General features: G+C 45.8%; 1 protein-coding gene across 3 annotated transcripts; it reads right to left on the reverse strand.

Moving 5' to 3' along the window:
• Positions 1-6,425: 6,425 nt before the first annotated feature.
• On the reverse strand, positions 6,426-13,182 carry LOC118878368 (uncharacterized). 3 transcript variants are annotated; one of them, XR_011604585.1, is made up of 2 exons: positions 6,537-13,182; positions 6,426-6,485 (listed from the first exon to the last, which is right to left on the reverse strand). XR_011604585.1 is itself a non-coding variant. In XM_036821106.3 (2 exons), exon 2 carries the CDS (start codon positions 12,432-12,434, stop codon positions 6,705-6,707), a length of 5,730 nt encoding a protein of 1,909 aa, XP_036677001.2. In that variant the 5' UTR covers positions 12,435-12,945; positions 12,997-13,182; the 3' UTR covers positions 6,426-6,704. The 3 variants fall into 3 exon arrangements, 2 of the variants coding, with proteins under 2 accessions (XP_036677001.2, XP_070853364.1); XM_036821106.3 differs by having other exon boundaries at positions 6,426-12,945; positions 12,997-13,182; XM_070997263.1 differs by having other exon boundaries at positions 6,426-8,290; positions 8,324-13,182.
• Positions 13,183-13,904: the final 722 nt, after the last annotated feature.

Consider the following 13,904-nt stretch of genomic DNA (forward strand, 5'->3'; position numbering starts at 1 on the left):
TTGCAGAAATATTGCGCCCTCTTCTGATTTCCTCTTTGAGCAGTCATTAGTCTTTGAAAGAGAAATATATACAAATTAGTTAATTGCTTAAAAGAGATAAAAATGAATAAAAGTATTTACCTTGAAATATTTTTAATGTACATGTAATGTCCATTTCCACCTTCTTCCAAAAACATCATATTGATATGAAGAGGCTTTTCCACTTCCGATTGAAAAAGCGGTCCAATTATTTCCCTCGTCTCTTCATTATATGCGAATACATTTAAACTCATATGAGTATTCTTCTTTAAAAAATTTTTTATACATTTTATTTCAAGGGGGAAGTCAACCCTGTAAAATCTAATATTATTTCATCACTTATACGAATTTTCTGCAGCGATATATCAATATTATATGCCGAACATCTTTGCGGCCTGTTAACAAATTTCAAGGCAGAAATCAAAGCCCATTTAAAACAATAATGATAATTTTCGTTACAAACGTTAACTATTGCTTTTTTCGTTAAAAGGAAACGAGGTAGTGGTATGAAAGATGATCCAGCCATCGGTGTATAATGATTCACATTCATTTCCAAGCGAATCAATTTTATAAGAGACCATCCATTATCTCTCTCTTGAAATTCTTGTGTTTTTGAAATTATTTCCATGGTATGTTCATGGAAGATATTTTCTAAGTCAGAATCTTTATTCATGATCGTCATTTTACTTTGAAAACTTTTCATATCAATTTCTTCAGATTCTTCTTTACAAAGTATATACTCTGCAAACAGTTCAAAGTTTACTTTTGCTGAAGTATAACTTTCTAACAGAATGCTGAGATGAGGTAGCAGGGACAATCCAGCTTCACTCAAGAAACTCTCAGGTAAGATCAAGTCCGATCCATCGTTTACATACATGTATGTAGTATTCTTCCCTTGAATCCCTCAGAAATTTTTTTGACTCTTCCGTCAAGGGCTTGAGTTGCATTTCGCCTTTGCAACTCCGAACGGACATGATTTGCCCACTTATTCTTTAGCAAGAAACACTTGCAGGACTGACAAAACTGATTTTGGTCATTTATTTTATTTTATTCGTTTTGTTTAAATTCTTTTTTCACGATCACTTTTTCACTTTTACTTAAGTTGTGTTTGACGTAGCAGAGTATCCCACTTCAAGACTATTTTTGGAAGACTAACTATTGTCCTCGATCATTTATAAGTGGGCGTGAACGAGAATATTGAAGATGAGAGGTGCATACTTAAGATTTTTTTAAATTCAAAAACTTATGCAATTCTAGTAGGTTACATCGACTATTCATTGGTTAGAAGAGATGAGAAGTATTGATTTTGAAAAATATTTGAGACATGTGTAACCATTTGGACACCATAAAATCGATAAAGGAGACACAAAATCATAGAACAAAGGAGAGTGTTGGTTAGAAGAGGTTGCACATTCTTTGCTGCAGGTGGGAAAGAAAAGGTCATTTTTTATACACACCATCATACTCAGGTAGCCAATAGGGGACAGTTTGGAAAAAAACATTTCGAGTTTGGAAAAAAAACAAAGATTTTCATTTGTTGAATTTCGAGAATGCACATTTTTGGGTAAAAGAAGAGGAAAAATCAAAGATTTTCATTTGTTGAATTTCGAGAATGCATATTTTTGGGTAAAAGAAGAAGATGAAAACCTGTATAAAATTTCCTTATAAATTGTGTAAGCATATTTAAAAGGGTAAGACGAGATTGTTGACTTAGATAGACAACATGCATTCAGTTAAAATAAATAACTTTTTGAATGTATTTGACGGAATTCTGTTCAATGCACACTATGTACGGCTCCAGTTCATACAATCCAAACTCTTTGAATGTAAACGAGGTAATATAAAAACATCTATTCATGGAAATCATATGGACACCTGCGTGTGGAGCAATGATGCAGCAACTGAGGGAGTTGATACTTGTGTATGCCATCGAATATCTGATTACAAAAAGGAAGCACTCAACATTATGAATATATACTATAATCTAGAAAAAAGAATGAAAATGATTAAATAACATAATAAAACATGTTCGCAATACCAAAATAAATGAATAAATGTATTATTATGCTACAAAATAAACTTCTAACTTTTTATTTCGAGTTAAAATTACAGGTACGGAGAGTGGAAAATAATTCCTTGATTGAGATATGTCGGCTACTTGTGAGTTGTTGCACGGTCGTGATTTCAACCCCTATTATGGGAACGTCGTATGAGGTCGTTGGCGTGAGGCACATGAGCATGTCAATCAGCGTGCGCCTTCTGGATTGTGCATGTGTCCCTTTTATTGCGGTCAGGTAATTGAGAGGTGCGCATGTTCGGGTGGCTCTTCCTTGAATCCCTTTTATGACATAATTATGACCCATTTGTGGAAAGGAGACAATCCTAGACAATTTACCAGTTAAACGTTCTGGGGCGGAAACAAAAATGTGTATTTGAAAATATTCCACATCTGAGAATCATTAACTTGTTAGATTTATTTTATTGGGGTTCTTTTGATTTCTAAATTAGTTTTACAATCATAGGAAACATTATTCCCCAACATGATCGGACATGTTCCTCTAAGATAACCATCTTTGAATACTTTGGGTGTGCGACCTTTCACACGTGCACAGCAACACCTGTGATAATGAGGCAAAAGGGTACGTGATCACACCTTTCCCCAACATGATCGGATATGTTCCTCTAAGATAACAACCTTTGAATACTATGGTTGTGCGACCTTTCTCACGTGCACCTTTCTCACCTGACTATTAATTGCACATAATGAGGGGAAGGATACATGATCAATATTGTCACATGGGGATGTGGGGGCGATGGGGGCAATTAATTTTACTCTTTATAGACATGATCGTGACATTTTTATGACTTCAAAGCCCTTTAAAATCAGTTAATTTATTGGATTATGCTAATTGTCCCAGAACCCGCATACCATAATGAGGGGGGGCGGGGGGTGCGGGGGCCATTAATATGCTAATTGTCCCAGAATCCACGTTTCCCTACTACTCACAACTTAACGTCATCTGCGTACATAAGTACACGTGACTCCGTTAAGGCTAATGGAAGATCATTTATAAATAATGTAAACAGGAGCGGACCAAGATGACTTTCTTGTGGTACATCGGACGTAATTCGGATTAGGGATGAAAAAGAGTTTTTAAAAATGACCCTTTGAGTCCTGTCATTCAAATAACTCAAGATCCACCTAAGAAGATCACCTGTAAACCCTAAAAGGTCCAATTTCCGGACTAGAAACGGGTGATTTACAGAATCAAACGCCTTTCTGAAATCAGTGTAAACCACATCAGTCTGACGATTTTTTCTAAAACCACTTATAACAAATGAAGTAAACTGCAAAAATTTGGTTGTCGTTGACCTACGTTTTATAAATCCGTGTAAGAGACCTACAACTGTGTTGTAAATGGGGAGTAATAATGTTCTCAAAGAGCTTCGGTATAGCTGATAGCTTTGAAATACCTCTGTAATTATATGCGTTCAATTTACTCCCTTTTTTATGAAGCGGGATAACAAAGGACTATTTCCATCTGTGTGGGAAATCGGACATTTCTAAAGACAATGTAAAAAGTTTGTGCAATGGTCTACACAAAGTCTCAACGCAATACCTAAGCACACATCCAGGGACTCCGTCAGGACCCGGAGAGTAGGCTGGTTTAACCCTTTGCAAATCTAAAAGAAGTGAGCTTTCACTTATAACAGGACAAAATATAAAGTTTGATTTTGGAATATGATATGGTTAAGACTGGCCTGGAGGACTTTTTGTTAAATAGGTGGATTGTTAAATAGGTGCAAAAATATTGATTTCAAATTTAAGTGATGTTGGGTAACTTGAAGATTTACGCTTTGTGTTAACAAAATTATAAAACTATTTTGGATCCAGTGTAAACTGGGTCTTGCAGCGAGCTAAATAGTTTTTATAAGCACGGCAAAATCAGACCGAGCACTTAAGTATCGGGAAAAGGCAGCTTGTGAACCGGAAGCTCTAAACTATTTGTAGCGTCTAGACTTTACATTTTTAAGTCGTGCCAGCTCTTTGTTAAACCACGGAGGTTGGTTTGAAAATTTGGGATAGGAACGCATGCATCAAAATCTGCGTTTAATACATTATAAAATATATTAACCGCTTCAGTTATATTAGTACATAAGTACAGATTAGACCAATGCGAGCAGCTATAAGGCTATTAATGAATGCAAAGTTCGCTCAACGAAAACAGGGGATGCGTTTAGCTGACTTTTCAGATAGTTCATGCACTTTTGTACCCGTGTCAATAGTCAGCTCTAGCGTTGGGTGATATGGGTCTTCTGGTAAAGTAATTGCAGGGGTTCTAGCTATGCAAACACAATCTGGAGCATAGATCCAGTAATCGCCCCAATAAATTTAAAACATGATTTACTTGAGACAGTGAAATATCAAGCAAACCGTCAAGAAAATCTTGCTGCATTGAATGTATCAATATATTTGATGTTTCTACGGTGGACCATGTTGCCCTAGATATTAAAGTCAGCTAAAACTATTAACTGATTCCTATCTGATAGTTTACTTGAAATAAACTGGATAGCGGACAGATGATTTGCATATATTGGGAATTCAGATGACGGCGGAATATATGAACATGTTATGTATATAGAAATACCTGGAAGGGATAGTTTTATACACTGAAATTCAATGTCATTTATTTCATCGGACGTTATTACTTCAGACGTTAATTCTGAGTCAACTGCAATTAAAACTCCACCTCCACGTCGGGACGGACGATCAAGCCTGTAAGTTGTGTACTTACTTGGAAAAACTTCGGATCTTAGAACTTCCGGTTTTAACCAGGTTTCTGGTAACACAATAACATGGGAAGACAAGGAAAAACTATCAGTATACAATTTGGTAAACTTACTTTGTAAGCCTCTTGTATTCTGATAGGAAAGCTGAAGAAAAGAATCTAGTAGATGTGGATGTCTCTTTAAAGGGAGTTCCAACTTCCTTTGAACGAATTTTCTTCTTTTTAGCTTCGTACTCATTAACAAAAATGCCTACGGGCCAAGAGTCGGCTGACACATAGTTGCAAAATGAGCACAGGGAACACCGATCTTAAATAATGATACTTACCTAGCATATGGAAAATTATGTCGTTCATCCTTTAGATCATTACTCTGAACTTTGTTACGGATATAGGCCGTAATGTCCAGGGATGATAGGTCAGGACTCAGCCGAGAAACAAAAATTTGTTTCCGCTGAGGTTTACAGGTGACTGTTTTAGGTACCACGCATGTGACAGGTTTTGGTACTACACAGAAAAAAAAATTGATATGATATGATGGTCAATTTGATGAAAACCAGTATCAATTCGGCCTTGATACGGCGCATATCAATTTGATATGTTCGAAATGGTAAAAACGATATTTCGGTAATATCATTTTTACATTAAGCGGTATCAATTTTTTAAAAATCATTTTGTTGTAAATTTGATATTATTGTAGATTTGATATTATAATTTCAAATGTACATTGTAGTAGATTGAATATTAAAACAAGGAAGAACGCTATAGTCGAGTACCTCGACTATCAGATACCCGTTACTCAAAGGGAAATGGAGATATGCAAGCAGCAAAGCGAGATTAAAATGCGCCACCTACCGGCGGTAGACAGATTTAAGCGTTATGGGCGTTAGAGTGGGCGTGGAAAATTTATTTTTGGATCAATCGATAGGTATTGACGACACCAATACATTTCAGTTAAAATTTCTTATCTAGCATGCAAATTGTGGGCGTCACAGGTTTTCGCGGTTTGTGGGCGTTTTAGTGGGCGTGGCAAACTTTTTTTTAGGTCAATCGATAGGTATTGTTGAGAACAATACATTTCAGTTAAAATTTTCTATCTAGCGGCAAAACTGTAGGAGTTACAGTTTTGGGCGGTTTGTGGGCGTTAGAGTGGGCGTGGCAGTCTACTGAAACAAACTTGCGCTGCGTAAGAAGCTCAGGAATCTGTACGCCAAATCTCAATAGCCTAGCTCTCATAGTTTCCGAGATCTCAGCGTTCATCCGGACAGACAGACGGACAGACGGTCAGACGGTCAGACGGACAGACGGACAGACGGACAGACGGACATGGCTAGATCGACTCGGCTAGTGATCCTGATCAAGAATATATATACTTCATGGGGTCGGAAACGCTTCCTTCTGCCTGTTACATACTTTCCGACGAATCTAGTATACCCTTTTACTCTACGAGTAACGGGTATAAATACCAAATTTATATTATTGTTAATTTGATATAATCTCAAAGACAAATTTAAATAAAAACTAATATACCAAAATTTTGTTATTATGCGTGTCTTGCATCATATGGAGTTGCCTTGTTAACGACTACCCCACACGCGTAGGTCCGAAGAGAGGGTGAACTTTAAGGGCGGCGTGCGCCTGGTGGCGCTCGATTGGTGCGATCGGGGCGATCGTTTTATTCTGTTAACAATTCAAATCAGCCTCATACATTTCAAACTAACTTAATCTTACCGCAGTGTGCCCTCCTACGATTCACAAGACAATGAGAAGCACAATTTATGGCGGCATCCATTAAACCGATATTAGTAGGCCCGCACTTCAAGGGCCAAGAAATCCATACGAAATCGGATAAATTAACAAATACTAGATTTCTCTTACAATACTTAGTCTACCTATCGATTACAATGTTCGACCGTCGACATCCCCGACCCCGTGAGGAACCGCTTCACTCAAATCCAAAACTGCAAGTTTTGAGACGGGCCGCAACATTGTCCGAGATAGGCCATTGTCGTTCACGCGCACTGTAGCGCGTCTGACGACTCCATCAGCTCCGCTGTAGACCTCCTCCAGGATTCCCTTGCGCCACTCTCGTCTGGGCAAGGCAGGATCGCAGACGAAGACCATATCGCCCTGGCGGATGGGCTCCGTTCTCCGGCACCACTTCTCGCGGCGCACAAGCGTAGGCAGGTACTCCAGGACCCACCTCCTCCAGAAACGGTCTCGCAGCATGCGAGCAATCCTCCACTGCTTTCGCGTAGAACCCTCCTTGGGCAGCTCCGCATCCAATCCAGGCGTACTTGGCAGGTTAGCTGCTCCCTTGAGCAGATCATTTGGCGTCAACGGCGCCTCTTGGTCCGCATCCACCGGCAAGTGGGTGAGCGGACGCGAGTTGACTACATTCTCCGCCTCGATCAGGAAACTCTCCAACACATGATCCCTCGGCGCGACTTCCTTCAGGGTATGGCGCAGCACTCGTTTGACGCACTGCACCATCCGCTCCCATACTCCGCCCTCAGACGGGTTCGATGGGCAATTGAAATTCCATTCAATGCTTCTGCTGGACAACTCACTCTGTATCCTCTCCGTCTCGAACACGTCTCCAAATCGCTTGGCCTCCCTGTCAGCTCCCACGAAGTTCTTGCCGTTATCACTCCGCAGTCTATGTACTGGTCCTCTACGGCAGACGAAGTTCCTCATCGCTATTATGCAGGAATCCTTCGACAGGTCATGAGCCAACTCCAGATGAATCGCCCTTGTCGTCAAGCATATGAACAAGGCGACCCAACGCTTCTCTCTGTGACGGGATACAGTCACCAGCAGTGGCAGAAAGTAGTCCAATCCGGTGTACTTGAATGGCCATCCTCCCGCTTCCAGTCGATCCTCTGGTAGGGGTCCCATTATCGGCGGCATCGGCCGCGTTCGCTGCAACTTGCACTCGTTGCACGACGAGATTACTTCCTTCAGCACTCGTCTCATCTTCGTGACCCAGAATCTCGTCCGAATCTGAGCAATCGTCGCATCCACGTTTTGATGCTTCATCTTGGCATGAAAGTGCCTCACAATCAATTCCGTAAGACTGTGCCTGTGTGACAGTATTACGGGCCTCCTCGCACTGTACGGCATGCACAGCGCGGCATCAACTATGCCATAAACTCGCAGAACTCCATGTTCATCCACGTAAGGCGCCAGACCTCGAATCTCACTCGAGCTGGCGACGTCCTTTCCGCATTCCGCCGACCTCATCTCGTCGGGGAACGACTCCAACTGGGCCTGTCTGACTATCAGGTTCTCCGCGGCCTCACACTCCGATGCAGTGAGTCCGTACTCCTCGATCTCGCTTCTCTGCTTGCGACACCAACGCGCAAACCTCAAGACCCATGCTGTGGTCCTCACCAGGCGACTGAAGCTCGAGAATCTCTGGAACGGAATGGCAAATTCATCCGCGGCCACCAATGCAAACTCACCGGGCATCTCCTCTTCATCAGGCGCATCTGGAACACGCTTAGTTCCCTCCTCAGGCGCATCTGGAACACGCTTAGTTCCCTCCTCAGGCGCCGGCCAGCCGCTCGCTGGCTGCCTCAAAAATGCGGGTCCACTTAGCCAACGTGATTCCGGGCTAAGGTCCGCCTTATTCTGCGACCGCGTCGCATCATCCGCTGCGTTGTCGGCTGTAGGTACCCACCTCCACTGGGAAACCTTCGACGACTCCAAAATCTCCGCCACTCGGTTGCCAACAAACTGCTTGTACCGGCGGTGGGTGCTGCCGATCCATCTCAGCACCGTTTTTGAGTCCGTCCACAACACCGTCTCGCTGATGTCCACACTGTGCTCCTCCTGGACAGTGTTCATCAGTCTGGTTCCAAGAACCGCTGCCTGCAGCTCCAACCTTGGGATCGACATCGTTCTCATCGGCGCGCACTTCGTCTTTGCGCACACGAAGCTAACCATCACGTTGTCATCCTCGTACGTGACCCTCCAATAGGCCACCGCCGCGAATGCAGATTGACTTGCATCCACGAACACGTGCAACTCGACGGTCCGAACTGCTCCATGCCCGAAATAGTGACGAGGGCATCGGAACTGTCCCACGGCGTCCATCTCCCTGCGCCAGGCCGCAAAGGCTCTGCCTATCTCCTCCGGTAGTGGTTCGTCCCACTGGATCTTCTGCCTCCAGATCTCTCTCAACAACAGCTTCGCTGTAATCATCAGGCAGCACAGGAATCCCAATGGGTCGAACGTTGACATCAGCAGGCTCAAATACTCCCTCTTTGTAGGGACTCGATCTCCACTTAGAACGCTACTTGGCACTCGGTGATACTCCACGTTGAATCTGAAGTCGTCCGTGGCTACCTGCCAGCGCATTCCAAGGATCTTCTGCTCAGCCTCACCCCATCCGACGCTCTTGACTTGTCCGGGTGGTCCCAACGCCGCTTCCACGATGGGTGAGCTGGATGAAAACTGGCATAACTCGAATCCAGCCTCCGCATGTATCTCCTTCACTCGGGTAGATACACTTATAGCTTCGCTCTCTGTAGCGAAACTGTCCACATAGTCATCGACGTAGTGGTAGTCGATGATGGCCTTGACTGCCCTCGGGTCCGAATCCCGAAACTTCAGGGCATTCACCGTCTTTACGTAATGCGCAGCGCTCGGCGAGCAGGCTGCTCCAAAGGTCATTACGTTCATCTTGTACACATCCGGGTCTCGATCGTCGTTGCCATCTCTCCAAAGGAATCGTTGGGAACATCGATCCTCGGGTCGGATCAGCACTTGGTGGAACATCTCCTTGATGTCACCGCAGACTCCGACTGCTCCTTCCCTGAAGTGGAAGAGCACGGCTGGCAAGGGCTTGTAATGCTGAGGCCCCTTGTCCAGCGCCGAATTTAGCGAGGTTCCTCCAACCTTGGCTGCAGCATCGAACACAAGCCGGACCTTACCGGGCTTGTTCGGGTTTTCGACACCAAAATGTGGCAAATACCATAGCCGGTCGCTCGTCACCGCGACCTCATCCTGCTGCAGCTTCCTCGCATATCCTTTGGATACGTAATCCTTGATGATACGATCGTATTCCAGCGCCAACTGCCCGTTGCGCTTCAACTTCTTCTCCACATTGATCAGCCGTCTGTGCGCCATCTCATAGCTCCGTGGCAGCACAGCGTAGTCGTCCTTCCAGAGTAATCCCGTCTGGTAGCGACGCCCCACTTTCACCGTGGTATCTTCGAGGATCCTTTGTGCCCGCGCGTCATCGCTGCCTGCGACCTGTGGCGCGAGCTTCACACCAAAGCTTTCCATCTCGAAGTAGTCCTCCACCATCTTTTCCATCGTATCATCCATTGACACGGCTAGAAGGCAGGACCTCGGTGACGGCGTAGTCGATTGCCCACTTACTGGCCCAAACACAACCCATCCAAGCTCGGTTGCGGCCGCATACGGCCCCTCTCTGGCAAACCGCCTCGTCCTAAGTGGCAATCCCAAATGTCCATGGTCCAGTCCGATGAGCAACTTAGGCACCACGTTGATGTAGGGCTTCATCGGCAGACGCGCATCCTTATGCACGCCCTGGACATCTCGTCGACCTAACGTCTGCATTGGCAGACTCAGGCTCGAAACGGAGTACACGTTCCTTAAAGCGTGGCGAGTGGGCTTCCCAGCTCCACTTATCTCTAGGCTCACCACGTTGCTGGGCTCTCTGCTGGCCCTTCCTCCAAACCATTGTATATTCAGCTGTCGATGCACGCCTCGCACTCCCAGATTCCTCCGTAGCTCGTCATCGATCATCGTGACGGAGGATCCTTCATCCAAGAGCGCGTATGTATTCACCTGGCGACCAGCTCCGTACAGCGTTACTGGCAGTATACGGAACAAAAGTCGGCCTCCCTCGGCGTCAACGCAGTTTAAGTTCCTCTGCACGGGCGCCTCCGCTGGCTGCGGGGCCCTTATCTCCAGGCTGTTTCTGGGGACAGCCGACTGTAGGCTTCCCTCGTGGTCCCTGTAACCACCTCGTGGCGAAGACCTCCTGTCCGGGCAGCGTCTGGAAACTGCTGACTGCTGGTTTCCTCCGTTGTGGCTCCTGAAGCCACCTCGCTGCGCCGGCCATCTTCGCTCCTCGTCCGCGCCATGTAGCAGACGGTGATGCAATCTGCGGCATCCGTTGATCTGGCACTCGCCATGTACATCGCAGGTTCTGGTCGTATGTCCACTCCGTAAGCATGTGAAGCAGAGCCGGTGTCTCCTCACCATGCTCCACCTACCCGGTGGCGAAGCTCCAATGAACTCCCTGCAGCTCGTCGCAGCATGTTGCCCTCCACAAATTGGACAACCTCCATGCCGATCATCCTGTTGATCGCATCCGTTCTGGTCGACGCTCGCATGTAGAACTCGACGCCTCGGCTCCTTTCCCTCGACGTCCAAAACCGTACACACGACGTTTGCGTACTCCTGCAGCCACACGCTGAAGTGCGCCACAGTGGGAAAGGGCTCGATCGATGCAGCGTGCCTGGCCCAGTCTACTCGCTTGCTCGTAGGAAGCTTTGCCACAAGCTCCTCCATTAGCGTTGGGTTCCGCAGGTGCTGCTCCGCCTTCGCTGACTGCAAGAAGGCCGTGAGGTTACTCACTCGGGTTGCGAAGGGAACGATCCTCGCCAGGTGCTGCTCCGAAATCGGCGGCACCTCTCGCACGCTGTTCAGCTGGATGCGTATAAGCTGCTCCGGTCGGCCGAACCTAAAGCGCAGCTGCTCCATCACGGCGCTGACGTTCCCAGGGTGAATCAGCAGCGACTTCACTGCCTCGCGTGCTTCATCCTTCAGCGCCTTCAACAACCTCTGGTTGTTCTCCAAGTCTGTGCAGTTGTATGCTTGGGTCGTCTCCACAAACGCACAGTTAAAGATCGGCCACTCCTCGGGCTGCCCTCCAAATACAGGCAGGTCCGGAAGCTTCCTTGGCCCGTACACTCTTTGGGATTCATTCGGCGTTATCGGGGCGTAGGACCCAACAAATGGCGATGCTGTTGCCACGTTGTGGGTGCTCCCGCCCGGTAGCACGAATCCATGCGCTGTCTGCGCAACACTTGTAGCACACAGTGGCTCCACAAAATGATTGCTAGTCGTTAGCAATGGCGGTCCACTCCAAGATGGCGGCAGCGTGCAGGCCGCACTGCTCGCACCGACACCGCTATGTGGGACCGGCCCGACCCCGTTAGTTGAGGCCTCACCGTTAGATGTGGCTAATGGCGGTCCGCTCCAAGATGGCGGCCGCCCCGACGCTCCACTGATGGCGCCATCTGCGCTTGGGCCAACTGCGATTGGCGCGCAATTGGCGGTGCTCACACTGTTCAGGGCTTTAACCTGCTTTAGCTCCTCCTCCAACACCGCAATCCTTTTCAAAAGGTCCGACGTGAGGGACTGGTTCGTCTCCGGCTCTGATCCCGCAGCTGTGACAGCAGTACTCCTCGGTTGGGACGCTACTGTAGTCACCGTAGTGGCTGGGCTAGAAATGGCCGCCGCCGAGGTTATGTTCACTCGCGGCCAGTTTTCTGCTCCACTACTCACTGGCTGCTGATCCGCTCGCGTTGCTGTAGGGGTGGCTTCCCCTCCTCTCAGCCGCGAGCTCCTCTTCGGGGAATGCTGCATCCTAACAGGTCCAATACGGCGCTGCCTCAGCGCTCTCCAAAATGGCGGCACCTGTGCCTTCTGGCCGCTGGCTGCGGCAGGCGATGCTTGACGCTCCTTGCGTCTTCTGGCCCGCTGTCTGCGGACCCCGTGCTTGGCGCTCCTTGCGCCTCCTGACCGCTGTCTGCGGTCTCCTTAACTGACGCGGCCTGCGTCTCCCTGTCGCTGACTGCGACTCCGTCCGTACCCAGTGTTCGGCGCTGTCTGCGCCCGTCTATGTCGCTGCCTGCGACTCCTCTACTGGTACGGGAATTGCTCCTGGCAACTCTCTAGCTGGTCGTCAAGCCGTCCGCCAGCGCAAGTTGCCCTTACAGTCTCCCTAGGACTGCGAATAAAAGGAGTTGTCTTGCATCATATGGAGTTGCCTTGTTAACGACTACCCCACACGCGTAGGTCCGAAGAGAGGGTGAACTTTAAGGGCGGCGTGCGCCTGGTGGCGCTCGATTGGTGCGATCGGGGCGATCGTTTTATTCTGTTAACAATTCAAATCAGCCTCATACATTTCAAACTAACTTAATCTTACCGCAGTGTGCCCTCCTACGATTCACAAGACAATGAGAAGCACAATTTATGGCGGCATCCATTAAACCGATATTAGTAGGCCCGCACTTCAAGGGCCAAGAAATCCATACGAGATCGGATAAATTAACAAATACTAGATTTCTCTTACAATACTTAGTCTACCTATCGATTACAATGTTCGACCGTCGACAATGCGTTTTATTACCTATTTACAGTGTTTAAAATATTTGCAGTAATTTTTATTTACACATTATTTTAGATATTTACATTGGGTCTTTTTTTCGTACTTATGTATACTTATCAACTAATATTTCTTAATTGTGATTAGCTTATATTTATAGTTTTTATACAACCTTAAAAGATTCCAGTTCGTCATCCACCACATAAGCTTGAAAGAGCTCGCTAAAATTTGAAACCTTGATTAATTGAGTAATAACAAATAATTTGTGAAAGACATTCAAGAATATGCAAAATTTTATGAAAAGCAATGAAAATCACGTGCATCTGTCTATAAATACATATGTATGTACATGAGAAGCGACTATGCAGGGCGGCGTAGAAAAAATAATTAATAGGCATGTTCATGCATCTAAACATAATTTTAAGCGCATTTTAATATATGTTTTTGCTTAAACGCAATTAAGTTTATTGTAAGATGTACATACTTATTAATTTTGTTTTCACGCTGACACGCTTACGCATACGAATGTATGTACACACATGGTTGCACGTGCTTTTGTTGTCGTAGGGTAGTTATATAAAAAAGCCAATAAGAAAATCGCACACGATTTTAGTTTTTTCTACTTATTATGTTACCATGTTATTTTAAAACTTTATACATATACACATTAATGTGAAGTTAACTCACCTTTTCCTTGTTCTGCGCACTTAGGGAATCTGAACAATGTA

This window comes from Drosophila suzukii, chromosome X (genome assembly GCF_043229965.1).
Source record: "Drosophila suzukii chromosome X, CBGP_Dsuzu_IsoJpt1.0, whole genome shotgun sequence".
Taxonomy (NCBI): domain Eukaryota; kingdom Metazoa; phylum Arthropoda; class Insecta; order Diptera; family Drosophilidae; genus Drosophila; species Drosophila suzukii.